The sequence below is a fragment of the Trifolium pratense genome, linkage group LG1 (genome assembly GCF_020283565.1).
Source record: "Trifolium pratense cultivar HEN17-A07 linkage group LG1, ARS_RC_1.1, whole genome shotgun sequence".
Taxonomy (NCBI): domain Eukaryota; kingdom Viridiplantae; phylum Streptophyta; class Magnoliopsida; order Fabales; family Fabaceae; genus Trifolium; species Trifolium pratense.
The window spans coordinates 47,523,990-47,537,908 of NC_060059.1; the positions used below are offsets into that span (position 1 = coordinate 47,523,990).

The 13,919-nt window shown below is 38.3% G+C and overlaps 2 protein-coding genes and 1 pseudogene across 2 annotated transcripts; 1 reads left to right on the plus strand and 2 right to left on the minus strand.

Annotated features, from left to right (window-relative positions):
* Window positions 1-4,794: 4,794 nt before the first annotated feature.
* Window positions 4,795-6,525, plus strand: LOC123902609. The gene is made up of 3 exons (XM_045952374.1): window positions 4,795-5,032; window positions 6,031-6,109; window positions 6,223-6,525. Exons 1-3 carry the CDS (start codon window positions 4,878-4,880, stop codon window positions 6,286-6,288), a joined length of 300 nt encoding a protein of 99 aa, XP_045808330.1. The 5' UTR covers window positions 4,795-4,877; the 3' UTR covers window positions 6,289-6,525.
* A 390-nt stretch (window positions 6,526-6,915) lies between these two features.
* Window positions 6,916-10,064, minus strand: LOC123895415 (annotated as a pseudogene).
* A 16-nt stretch (window positions 10,065-10,080) lies between these two features.
* On the minus strand, window positions 10,081-11,306 carry LOC123895416. Its single transcript, XM_045945760.1, has 3 exons — window positions 10,845-11,306; window positions 10,199-10,691; window positions 10,081-10,094 (listed from the first exon to the last, which is right to left on the minus strand). Exons 1-3 carry the CDS (start codon window positions 11,304-11,306, stop codon window positions 10,081-10,083), a joined length of 969 nt encoding a protein of 322 aa, XP_045801716.1.
* Between the last annotated feature and the right edge of the window lie 2,613 nt (window positions 11,307-13,919).

Consider the following 13,919-nt stretch of genomic DNA (forward strand, 5'->3'; position numbering starts at 1 on the left):
ACAAAGTTGCACTTTGCTAATGTATTTTATATTTTAAGTCTTAAAGAAATTTGTTACCGAAGGATATTCACATAAATGAATATCATATTGAAACAAGAAACGACGGAAATATTTTATCTCTATATTACGAGACATATTATCAACTTTTGTCTCTAGTTTGTGGTGTACTTATGATATTAGTGCAATTTAAGCACATGTTCAAGTAAACCAGAAGTTTACAAATAAATCATATTAATTTTATCATTGGCAAGATCAGTTGGGTCATTTCTGGTCTATTATGAAGCGAAAAATTTCTATGAATATGTATTGAATGACCAGAAGTTCATTCAATCTAACACTTTTTGTGTATTACTAGTTCCCGAAGAAAATTGATAAATTTAGTAAACGAGCGTCTCTTATTTTATATATAAGGTGATATTTATAAATCAATACACCGATCATGTGGACCAATTAAATTTCTATAATTTTAATTGATGCATCAACTAAATGGTCACATGTATGTTAGTTATCAACTCACAACCAAAAGTTTGTGAGATTATTTTTGAGAGCTCATTATATATATATTATTCTAGAAAGTGTTTGATAAGTATCATATGTTAACTGAAATTTATACCGAACATCTTGTAGAATATGTTCATACAAACAAAAATAATAATGGACTTGAAGATCCATTCTTTAGACGTCTAAAGTTAATTACATGATCGATACTTATGAGATCAATACTTCTAAGTTCTATTTTATATTTTGGGAACATTTAAATATATATATATATATATATATATATATATATATATGTTGAGATATTGATTCGCTCAAGCCAATAAGTTATCATACGAAAGTATTCCCCTTAACTTGCAATTAAGTTTAGTTTTATACTCTAATATTTTTCATATAAGCATTTTTGGATGTGTTGGTATGTTCCGATTGCTCCAATATAATGCAATACGATGAATTATTAAAGAATATTGGGAAAATATATTTGATACAACTCTTCATCCCTTATAAATTATATTGAGCCAATAGGGACTTGTTTATAGCCCAGAAGGATAATTTTCAAGTGATGATGAATTAGTTTTCCCAATATTAGGGGGAGGGAATAAGCAGCTGAAAAATATGAATCTGAAGTTCAAATGAATCACTTGAAATAAATAGTTATTATTATCTCATCTTGATCCTCATATAAAATAGATTGAACCAGATGTTCAAAAGTGAAATTCTGGTATCACTGGAATGATGTTACCGAAGATGTCCCAACAACTACTTTATGAATAATGTTGTTTCTATTGTTGGCACATCTTACATAACATATAAAATACTGACAGAAAATAAATAAAGTGCACAAGTAATTGTTAACCCAGTTCAGCCAACTGCCTACTCTGGGGGATACCAATCCAGGAAGGAAATCCACTAATAGCTCTAGTTACTAAGACCTCCAGCAAACCCTAGGATTTACGCCTTACACTAAGACCTCCAGCAAACCCCTGGTTTACGCCTTATAACCTCGACACTACTCATGCAACTTCTGCCTAGGAACTCCTAGACATGAGATCCCATCTCACTTCCACTTACACAACACAACCTGTGTTGATTATACAATGTTGGGAATGATGTGGCGACAACTTGTCAAGACAACACTTCACTTTTGCTTAAAAGCTTCAAGTGAATCACACACGGTAAACTCCGTACTTCAAAGCTTAGGAGCAACCTTAAACTAATAAACTTACTTCTTAACTCGTGTTATAGAATCCACAAGCAAGAATTACAATCAAATAATAAAACACTCAACAAAGACTCAACAAAGACTCAATATGTGAACTAATATTTTCAATGAGATACATAGTCTTGAGCTTGGTCTTCGTATATATAATGATCTAGCACGCTCCTCTTTCTTCATTACTGATAGGACGCTCCTTGTAGCTCATAAAAGGTGATCTGATTCTCTTTTGATCTTCATCAAGAATGTATAGAAACTTTCCAAAAGTGTTTAAGGACTTTATAGGATAATTGTGATCATACCGTTGTACCATTAAGTCTTATCTTATCCTTAAAATACCTGATCAGATCAAATCTCCATTGAGCGTGCTCTTTAAGTGGATTTCCATAAATAGCAGATGCTCTCATAAATGCGCGAGATTTCCTTGAATAAATATGATGTTGTAACATGTTTTCCAACATCTTGTTAGTATATTTGTTTTAGCAAAATTACGCCAATTCAAATATCCAACAAAAAGATATATCATTTGCAAAGTTTATGAAATCAACTATCAGCTGCTAATGCTCCAATCAAAATGGATGTCCCTGTTGGACAATCTTATATTGCAAATGAATTTTAACCACCTTGTAGCGTGGTAGGTCAGTCAGTTCCAAAGATAAAAATCCTCAAATAAGAAAAGGAGCTAAAAAGAAAGATGACACAAGTGAGGATATGAAAAGATTATTTGACATAATTAATTTTCTAGTTCCATAAGAACTTATCAGGTACCTGAAATTTATGAAAATAAAGAGATCTCGACGAATTATGTCATGAATGGAATACGATGAAACCGAAAGAAAATCAACGTTGACGATGTTTATTTATATAATATAGCGCTATATATGATAAGAAATAATGAGGATCACAAATCAAAGTATATTAAGGATTATAGACAATGAAATGATTGACTAAATAGATAGACGCAATTGATACAAAATTAAACTAGCTTTGCAAAGCGGAATGTTTTTGGACCAATAGTCCATTCCATCTGCAGATGGAAATAATTCGATATGAATAAATTTTCAAGAGAAAATTAATGAAAATCAAATATTTAGAGTTTGAATTGTTATTCAAGTATATTGATAAATGTCTATCATTGATTTTCAAAAAGCATATTCACCTAAAGTGAATTCCAAAACTTCTTTGTAATTAATTAACTTGAGTAGCATATGAAATACTCAATTTATGTGAAATATGTGTTTTAACGTATTTGAATGGCTCACTTGATAATGATGATTATATGAAAATCCCAGAAGGATTTAATTTTCGTAACACACATATATATTGGAGAGATGACTTAATAAAGATGAATAAGTCTCCTTATATACTCGAGCAACATCTATATGCATGTTGAGAAATATGAAAATGACAATTTGTTCATTTTAAGAAAATATTTGGCAATAAATTTGTTTAAGATTGTATCATCAAGAGACTCCCGAAGAGCTTGAGATATTGTCATTTATTACAAAATAAGTATTTGAAGAATATTTTGTGAATCATGAAGCTTATATACAAAAGGTTCTAAAATGATTCTATAAGATAAATTACGTACCCTAATTTTTGTAAGATCGCCGATGTAAACAAATGCCATTTTAGAGTTCGAGTAAATGGTGAAGAACTAATTGGTCCTGAAGCACCACATTTTGGTTCTACTGGGGACAAATACATTGTTAACCTATTATTTGTTGTCAATATATCATCAAGTATATACTTTGCTATTTTAGATATACAGGTAATTTGTTTAATCCTCGTAAAGGTATAGATCACAAACAAACTATATGTTCACATGAAGAAGTACAATTACTCATGGAGATCTATGAAACAAACAACAATAACAATCTCATGAAACAAAATGATGAGGAAAGATGAGCACTATAGAAGATAAATCAAGAATGTGATTTGGTTGAAGTATATGATTCATCAGATACAAGAATTTGTGAGTTTTCTTTTAAAGGGTTCTTACAACGATTCAACATGAAGATAATGTCGCACAAACTACATATTTGGAGAAGAGTATATGATAAAGAAGATAAGACAAGTCTTTCTACAAAGTCAACTTCAAGTAAAACTTTTGAGCAACTACTACAACTACATAAGATTATTTGAGTTTTTTCGTCTCATATACAATTGTCTTTATGAGGGGGAGATATAAATATGTTCTGCACTCTTTTTCCCTTAACCATGGTTTTGTCCCACTGGGTTTTCCTGGTAAGGTTTTTAATGAGGCAGTTCACACACAAATGATGATGTACTCTTTTTTCTTCACTAGGATTTTTTCCCAATGAATTTTCTCTAGTAAGGTTTTAACGAGGCATATATCCTCGATGGACATCCAAGGGGGAGTGTTATGAATAATTTGGTGGATGCCCATTAAGCATTGACCCATTATATTGTCCTATAAATAGGACTTGTATTGTCATGTAAACACACACCTTGAATAGAATAATACAAGAGTCTATTCTCTCTTCTCTTTCTCTCCTTCATCTCTTCTTCTCTATTCTTGCTATTATCTAGGAATAGTTCATAACAAATTTTAAATTTTAACTTAGAGCGAAGACTCATTTTAGTTCTCACAATTTTCTGAAAGCAAAATTTAATCTTTAACAAAAATATAACTAATAAAATTAGTGATCAACATGTACCAAAAAAATAAAATAATGATCAACATTTTTATACGAGAAACAAATTAGTCCTCCATATACGAGTATGAAAATGTGAGGGGAGTAATTTTAAAATTATTTTTGTTACTTCTTCGTTCTTTTTGAAGTATTATTTTATCCCATAAAAAAAAGATGTCGTTTTAGATTACTATACACATGTCAACGCACAACTTTAATCACTAAAATCTTTAATTATCTATTATTAAAAATTATGAAAATTTTATATTTTAAAAATACTCATCCAATAACATTTAAAAAGGACCTAGGAAGCAGTAACCATGAATTGAAGCGAAGGGTCAAAATGCAATGCAAGTAAAAAAAGTCAAAAAGACTCTTTAAGTTATTTTGAAAACGACGTCGTAGAATCTCTTCTGAGGAGGCGTGGTTTACATAGGAGTGGATAAGAGAAGAGAAGATAGTCGATAACACTTATTGTGTTGAAAGTGTGAGAAGAAGAAGAAAGAATGGACAAGTATTTCAGTTCTGCTTATCGCGGTGACCCAGGCGTACCCCATGCCAATCCCCACCGTTTCGTCAACATTTGGGTCGGTTCTCTCGCCTTCACTGCTTCCAACTGTGTCAATCCCTACTTTTTCCAAATCGGCTCCACTATGTTCAAGTATCATCACTCTCTCAAATTCAACATTATTTTTTAGAACTATATCTTGTTTATGTTTACAAGTATCTTATATTTATTTGATTTATGTGGTTCAGAGCAGACAATGCTTTTGTTTGAAGATTTATGACTCAATTGACAATTTAGTTTATCAAATTGTTGTACTTGGGGTTAGACGATTTGGTTCTTGAAATGAACACAATTTCTAAATGATTTATGAAATTGAAAATTTATTATCACATTAGTCTCTCTAGGAATTAACAAATTAGTGCATGTTTAGTATCACGCTGGGTTTTGGTGAAAAATCACGGTGGAGACAAGGTTCGAACCCTGGACACTCCACTTATTCACTTTTAAGGTGTAATTTCTAGCCACCAGGCTGCTGGACCAACAAAAAAAAAATCACTGTGGCTCGCAGTATTTCAGTAAAGCCACCGTGATAATAAGTACTATGCAATTAAGCGAATGAGGATTTATGTTTTCAAAATATATCGAAAGACTAAATTGATGATTCACTTAAAATTTGTCAATAGAGAGACTAAATTGATGTTAGCTCAGTATGACATATTTGTAAAATTGTAACTAAAATGTATTGCAAGTGTTTTATTCTTATGTAAAAATAATGTGATTTAGGAGCTGTTGAATTTGTATATTCTAACAGAAGCCGTATGATTTCTAAGTGCATACGCACAATCACTTTATTATTGTGTATTCGAAGAGCTTGAAATGGTTTGATCGATATTGAGGTCTAACTCTAAGCTTTATCTATGGAGCAATGACTTGCTATGGCGGTTCATTATAATGCACAAAATGTAGCTTCGTTCAGTCATGTAATAGTGTCTTGTCTTTCTTCCTGGTTTGTTTTCCCTCTAGCTTGGTTTTGAGATTTGGTAACATGACACCATTTCTTTTTTAATTAATTATGATGGGTTGCTCTATGAAGCTTTCTTCTGTGCCATGAGTCATTTGCATCTATAAATTTAAGATCCTTTAATTTGCAGCTGGCATGATAGGGCAATGTTATTTGAGCAATATCACTGGAAAAGGGCAATGAAGAAGAATAAGCGTTATGAACCCATGGTATGATATTTTACATCCCTCTTCTACCTAATTTTTCTTGAGCTGAACATAGCTAAAACTATTCTTATTTTTTACTTTGTGCTTTATTTAATTATAAAACTGTGTTGTTGTAGTGGAACAAGTGGGACAGGGCATACCGAGATTCATACTACTTCAATTGGCCTATTTACTTCACTTAGGTCTTTTTTTTTTTCTCCCCTTGCTAGTGTTGTATTATTGTTAATTTGGTTGCAAACTTGGAAAAAATTGATGTCCCCCTCCCCTTCTTGTTGTACTCTTGAATATGACATTTTGAACGTGAGTTTAAACAGATACAAAGATGTGTTTCTAGTGCGCTCTGTCCGAAAGTAATGACTAAAACAATATGTTATATATGCTATGCTTGAGTTGTTACTTCTCAAGGAGTTCATGGTTGAGATGCTATTAATACCTAAGATCTAGTTTTTGTCATCACTCACATATAACCTTAGCCATCTGCTATGTGTATGGACTGCTAAATCTGCTTGTGGAAGGAATTGTATGCCAGATTATTTTTAAGCTTTTGAGATGTGTATTTTAGCATATTGTTTTCATTTTTGTTTTCACTTCTAATCATACAAATATCATATTATTTTAACTTTATGGTGTGCATTCAAGTTTTGAAGAAGAAATGTGAAAAACAATTTTTATATTTTTACTATTTTCCATATCTTTTCAAGACAAATTCTAATATGACCAGTTTGACAAGTGGTCGATGGTGGATCAAAATATCTGATCATTAGATTCATCTAGTCTACGCACTCCCAAATTACACCCTCTCCACATGATTATGTTTTCTTTCCCCATCTCGACGAACTCATTCTCCTCCTAACTCTTTTGTCCAACCTTACAACTTCTTCCTCCTCATCTTCTTCTTCCTCATGTTGTCTGATAGAATGTTTGTGTTTGTATCATTCACATACATTGTTGCAAAAGATAAAATTGACTGTTTCTCGCAGGGGCGGATCCAGTGTGGTGTGAGGGTGTGCACCTGCACACCCTGAACTTTAAGAAATTGCACTAATATCCTTACTTTATTGCATTCTGACCACCCTGGAAATTTTATTTTGCACCTTTAGTCCAAAGATTTTACCGCTAGCCCCAAATAACATCACACCAACAGTGTACTATGTAATTATTATTATTATTTAATTAAATTTCCATTTTTGTAATACCACAGATAAAGTTCAAAAAAGCAAACATGAGGTTTTGAACCCAAGATCAAAACTTATGGCTAAATATTTCCACAGGTCATTTAATAATTACTTAAAATCTACGCAATAATAGGATAACTTCATATTAATTGTCTTGTTTGTCATTAATCTCTTCTCTTCCCTTCTTTAATAATTTGTTATTTTTTTCCCTTTCTCTTTCTTTAGAGACTATTATTACGTATAATATTACCATTATCTATTTAATACATTGATCATATTTGTTCTTCTAAATTTCAAGTGGTATACATTAGACTTGGTTAGATAACATTTTAATCCTAAAATCATTAGGTTATATTGATGATATTTTTTTGAACAAGCCAAAATGAAATATATATATATATATATATATATATATATATATATATATATATATATATACTAAAGCAAATAGTCTACGTAGCACAAGACGTGCCAAGAGAGACTAAGAAGTGTTACAATAGAGTCAAAACACAAGAACCAAAAGAAACTAAACAAGGCCCAAACAAGTCATAGGACTAGACCACCAACTATGGCAGTTCAAAGCTAAAGTACTACTCGTCGCTTTCAACCACCTATAAGAAATAGTCTTGATCTTGTCCAACATATAATGCACCGAACATGCCGAGCCTCTGAACAATCTGTGATTTCTTTCGGTCCACACAACCCACACGCAAGCGAGCCATATGAGCTGCATGAAAGAACGTCGTGCTCGAAGACCACCTGCTGAAGTTGTAAACTGAACAAAATGATCTGCAAGATTCTGAGTAGTCACCAAAGAAGAGCCAATCCATAAGCTGATAAGAGACCAAAGGGCACCAAAAGTACTGCACGAAAGAAACAAATGCTGAACCGTCTCAACCTCACCGCAACCAGAAACACAATGATGGGCCGCCACAGATAAAATCCCTCGAGTAACCAGGTTTGCTTTGGTAGGTAACCTGTCTCGCAAAAGTCGCCAGGCACAGGTGGAAACCTTCAAAGGAACCTGATGATGCCAAATAAGACCTGACGCAACATCCAAAGTAACTGCATCCTGTGACGTCAAAAGCTGATATGCACCACGAACCGTATAAACGTCATCCAGGTCAGACTGCCACACCCATCTGTCTGAGACATGATCCTGCAAAGAAAGGGTAAGCAATAAAGACTGACACTCCCCAAACATCTCCTCCTCCCACGCCCTCAACTGACGCCTCCATACCCACGCCTCCCCTCCAGCCCCCCAACCTTGCATAAACATCTCAGCCACTAAAGCCGATTTGTTTTCTGCCAGGTCAAACAGCCGCCCAAACCGCTCCTGCATCGAGGTCCCATCCACCCAAGGATCAGTCCAGAAAAAAATGTCGGACCCATCCCCCACCTGTCTCGAAACATGCTCCCTGAACCACCCTCCCCCTATCTCACCTCCACCATCCCGAATACGCGCCATCTCCCTCCACCACGTAGACCCACACGCTCCACCCTCACACATCCTGCCCCTCTCAACCCCATAACGTCCTGCCAACACTCGAAACAACATACCCTCCCTATCCACTAACATCCTCCAACACCACTTACCTAACAGAGACAAGTTAAATTCCCTCAACTGCCTAACCCCCAAACCCCCGTACTCCTTACGCAAACGTATAGTTTTCCAGTTAATCCAAGATATTTTCCTAAAATCCTCACTACCCCCCAAAAAAATTTAATCAAAATAGATTCAATTGAAGAGATAGTACCTGAGGGAGCTTTAAAGAAGGAAATAGCATAGACAGGCAGAGAGGTCAACACGGATTTAAGCAGAACTAGACGACCACCAAAAGAAAGAAAGCGACTCCTCCAACCCGATAAACGATTCTTTAAACGGTCCAAAACCGGTTCCCAAAAACCAAGCGCCTCGGATCACCCCCAATAGGAAGGCCCAAATAAAGAAAAGAGATCTTTCCCACTTTACAACACAGCGCTGACGCCGCCTCGCCTAACCAAGAATCATGGATATTAACCCCAACCAGCATGCTTTTGTGAAAGTTAACCCGCAGATCAGACATAGACTCAAACAACACAAGGACAGCTCGCAGCGCACGGACATTTGCCCAGCTTTTAGTCCCTAAAAGCAACGTATCATCGGCAAACTGAAGGTGCGACACCGATACCGGGGCAAGCTCACCAACTTTGTATCCCGTGAACAGGTTGCGTTCCACCATAGCTTCCATCAACACATGTAAACCCTCCGCAGCCAACAAGAAGAGAAAGGGAGATAACGGATCCCCCTGTCTTAGGCCCCTCTCAAGAGGGAACTCATCAGTCGGACTACCGTTGACTAAGACAGAAGCTGTAGCCGTACACATACATTCTTTAATCCACTTCCTCCAAAGAGTTGGAAAACTCATTCGCACCATAACAACATCCAAATAACCCCAGTCAACAGAATCATAAGCCTTCTCAAAATCAACTTTAAAGAGAAGCAGCTCTTTCTTAGACTTGCGAGCCTCATCCACCACCTCGTTCGCAATAAGGATGCCGTCGAGAATCTGTCGACCCTTCACAAACGCCGTCTGGGATGCAGAGATCACACTACCCATAACAAGACGCAAACGATTCGCTAACACTTTAGCCAAAATTTTATAAAGGCTGCCCACAAGCGATATAGGTCGGAAGTCATTCAACCTTTGGGGACTATCAACTTTGGGGATCAAAGCTATGAAAGTTGCATTTAAACCCTTAGTCAACCTACCATTACGGTGAAACTCCGAGATAAAACACATAATGTCACCATGCATCTCAGGCCAAAAGTCCTTAATGAAGCCAAAATTGATACCGTTAGGACCCAGACTTTTATAACTGTCGCAGTCCCAAACTGCTGCCCTAACCTCCTCCAAAGAGAAAGGCTTAATCAAACTGCTCGCCTCTGTTGCCTGCAACCGTTTAAAAGTAAGATTCTCTACCCCAGGTCGTTCCACATTAACAGCTTTGAAGTGAGACGCAAAGTGAGATACGACTGCATGCCTAATAGAAGCCACACCCTCCACCGCGGAACCATCCACCTGCAAAGACGAAATAACGTTAACCCTCCGTCTACTCGCAAGGATCGAGTGAAAATACTTAGTATTAGCATCCCCTTCATTGAGCCACCGCGATCGAGATTGCTGCCAATAAATACTTGCATTCAACCGAGAGAGAGAATGAATATCCGACGAGACCCCATGAAACTCTGCTAACTCAGTCTCAGATAAGGCCTCTTCACCCCCCTTCTCATCGAGCACATCCAACCGGTCCTTCAGAGACTCAATCCGACTAGGCAAATTCTGGGTGTGAGTCGTATGCCAATCTTTCAAAGCCGTCTTAATCCATTTAAATTTTTCTTTAAGCACAAAACCTCCCCATTCATCAAGCTGAAAAGAATTCCATTTTTCACGCACAAAGAGATTATACCCAGGGACATCTTTCTAGCATTTCAGCATCCTTGAGGGACGAGGTCCCCAGTCCTCCTCATCAGTAGCCAGAACCAAGGGACAATGATCAGATAGCCCTCTCATACGAGATACCCGTGTACAATTAGGCCAAGTCAAACACCACTCACCAGAAAGCAAGAATCTATCCAAACGACTCATAGAACGCCCATCCCCTTTAAACCAAGTGTACTTTCGACCACACAGCGGTAAATCAATCAAGGTGTTATCATCGATAAATCGATTAAAAGAAAAATGGTCCGAGGAGCGATACCCGTCCCTAACCGAAAGACGTTCATCTACACTCCTAACAGCATTAAAATCCCCGCAAACACACACCCTTGACCTCCCCAACGCCTGTATTTTTATCGAAAGCGAGTCCCACAGAACCTGCTTCGCCCCAGCATCACAAGGCGCATAAACATTTGCCAAATAAAACTCCTCCCCAGATCTAACGAAGCGACCATGGCACCACAACACATATTCGGAACTCTCAGATGACCACACCTCCACCTCAGCTGAATCCCATAAGGTTAACAAGCCCCCTGACGCACCCATCGATGGACGATAGGAGAACGCGTGAGGGGAGTTTCCCCACAGATTCGAACAAATGAAATCGTCACAATATTGCATCTTAGTTTCCTGGAGGCACAACAAAAGAGGATTTTGATGCCCCACCATCTTACGAACCTCCTGCCTCTTCGCTAAACCCCCCAAGCCCCTAATGTTCCAAGAAACGATCTTCATCGACCACTACTCACACCCAGTGTCTTCACCGACGTTGTCTGCTTTGATTTACCCTTCCTAGAGAGCGCACTAAACATATTCGCAGCGTCACTTTTAAGTTGCACACCTATAGCTTCCCCTACCGCTCTGACATCGTCCGCAGCCACCTGCTCACTACCCCGCATAACCACCCAATGCTGCCAATCATTAGTGCCAGAAGTCGTCGATGAGGACACTGTAGAAGAAACTTGACGACTCACACCGGACACCCGGGGTGCCACAGCCCCGGTTCTACAACTTCGCTCATTCTTTTTCATAACTTTTAACACCTTGGCACGATCCTCACTAGGCATTCTGGCTATTTTCTTAACACTAGATATCGTATGCCGAAAAACACCTCCTCCTTTTCTCCTCTTAGGGTCCTCCTGAACACTCTTCTTAAGGCCTTCGCCATTACGATCTCCTTTACAGGAACGTTTCCTAGCAGAGAAAATCACCCCTGCATCCCCCTGATTAAGATCGTGCAACCATTCCAAACTCCATGGCCCCGATAACATAGAACGATTCGTACCTGGTGGGCATGATTTTGCACGGTCACCCCGTTTTAGGGTCGTGGCTGACCCAACACACCCTCCATCGCCTGTACAGCGCCCCCGCTCGTTAGTTGGCGAGCAAATAGAAACACTACCTTGTCCTCCCGTCGAAAGAGAAGAATCTCCTATCTCGGAGGCACGACTGTTACTCCGAACAAAATGCTCCACCCCTGGAACAAAAGGATGCGCACCAGCCTCTCCAACATCCTCACTCCCACCCTCCACTCCACCACGTGTATTTGATAATTGAAAATTCTCTTGAGACCCGATATCATCTTCTTCCTCCATACCCTTCACGAAATTCTCAACCATAGTGTCATTGGCCCTCTTCATGATCAGATTGGTTCACCTCCGAGTCACCGTCATCCTCGAAAAGACAAATATCCTCACCAAGGTTACAACCCCATTCCTCCACTATATTAACCTCAACCTGAATTCCGTCCACCGAAACAGTCACGACTCTGTTGACAATTTCCAAGTCTGGCATTGCAATCAAAATACGTGCAAAATCAAGTCGGTCCTTTTCCACCGAGCATATATCCGCACGTAAAAAACTGCCGCATTCAAAAACGCTTAACTTGAAAAAGTTCACATTCCAAGCTTGCAGCGGGATACCATACAAACGAACCCAGGCACCACGTTTGTAGGGCTGCACAAAATTATCCCAACGCGTCCAGCTCGAAAAGATAAGCTGAAAAAACTCTTTAGCACTTTTGAACACTGCCAAAACATCATCACCTGTTGAGCTTCGAACAAAAACCCTGTCAGCCCCCATAGGAATGAGGATGACATCGCTAAAACCTGCATCCAATATTCTACTCTGTACAACTCACACCGCCTCACCATTAACAATTGTCGCCACTAATCCATTTTGTGCCCAAGTCACATCATCGGCCTCAGTCCTGAAACTCCGCATAAAACCTTGACGGTCCTTTCCCTTAAGAGTTCCTTCCAGCGGAGCCGTAGTACTATGAGTAAGCCCTCCCTCCTGCACCTGGTCCTTACGACACATTGCTTTTTCCTTACGTTCGCCTAACGAAACCACAACTTCACCCACCCGAACAGCTCCCGAATCTCCAGAATCTTTGGTGTCCGTGTCAGCATCCCTAACAACTCCTTTCTTAACCTGTGGTTCCAAAGGTGCTACACGGACATCATTGCCATTTATAATCACTTTTTGCGGGTCAATACCGTTACCCTCTTTCGTAACTGGCTCATTATTACTCTTCGTCAATTCAAGTCCCCTCGTATCCCGTCTCTGACCCTCCGTCACATCATTACGGTCAAAACTGGCTACTCTAGCTCGAACACAATAATGGCCAAAATAAACATTATTTAGGGCATGTAACAGTTTAGAAACATTCCTAACGTTGGAGAATTTTACAAAACCAAAAGGTTGGCCTCGTTTATTTCTCTTTTTGGGAACAAAAACATCCTCCAACATACCGCAAACTTCGAAACCCTTTCTAAGATAGAAATTTGATAATTGATGCGGAAAATTAGTAAAATAAAACGAGACAATTTATCAGAACCTCCCCTCCCATAATTCTCCCGCCCGCTGTTACGGCCTAGAGCTTCCTGCTTCTCTACAAAATTCATGTTATAATGTTCAGCCTGCTTCTCCCCGTATTGCCGCTGGTAAAATTCACCACTTCTAACACCGTGAGCCTGCATCTGCCTTTGATCAAAATTGTCCTGCCGACTCCACTCAACGTTGCTCTGCCACCGTCCATAGTGCAGTCCAGCCGTCGTCCGTCGATCAAGGATTGATAACCTTGAACACGATCGCCGCCGATGGAGACTGCATGACTGCCGGCGATCACAGTATTGTGCTCTGCTGTATCGTGATTGT

Excerpts from the sequence above, each read along its gene's own strand:
- LOC123902609 (XM_045952374.1), top strand. The coding sequence starts at position 4,878 with ATGGACAAGTATTTCAGTTCTGCTTATCGCGGTGACCCAGGCGTACCC. Across the intron at positions 5,033-6,030 it reads ATCGGCTCCACTATGTTCAA|CTGGCATGATAGGGCAATGT; the intron begins GTATCATCACTC and ends TTTAATTTGCAG. Across the intron at positions 6,110-6,222 it reads ATAAGCGTTATGAACCCATG|TGGAACAAGTGGGACAGGGC; the intron begins GTATGATATTTT and ends GTGTTGTTGTAG.
- LOC123895416 (XM_045945760.1), bottom strand. The coding sequence starts at position 11,306 with ATGGGTGCGTCAGGGGGCTTGTTAACCTTATGGGATTCAGCTGAGGTG. Across the intron at positions 10,692-10,844 it reads CTTGGCCTAATTGTACACGG|CTTGATGAATGGGGAGGTTT; the intron begins GTATCTCGTATG and ends AATTCTTTTCAG.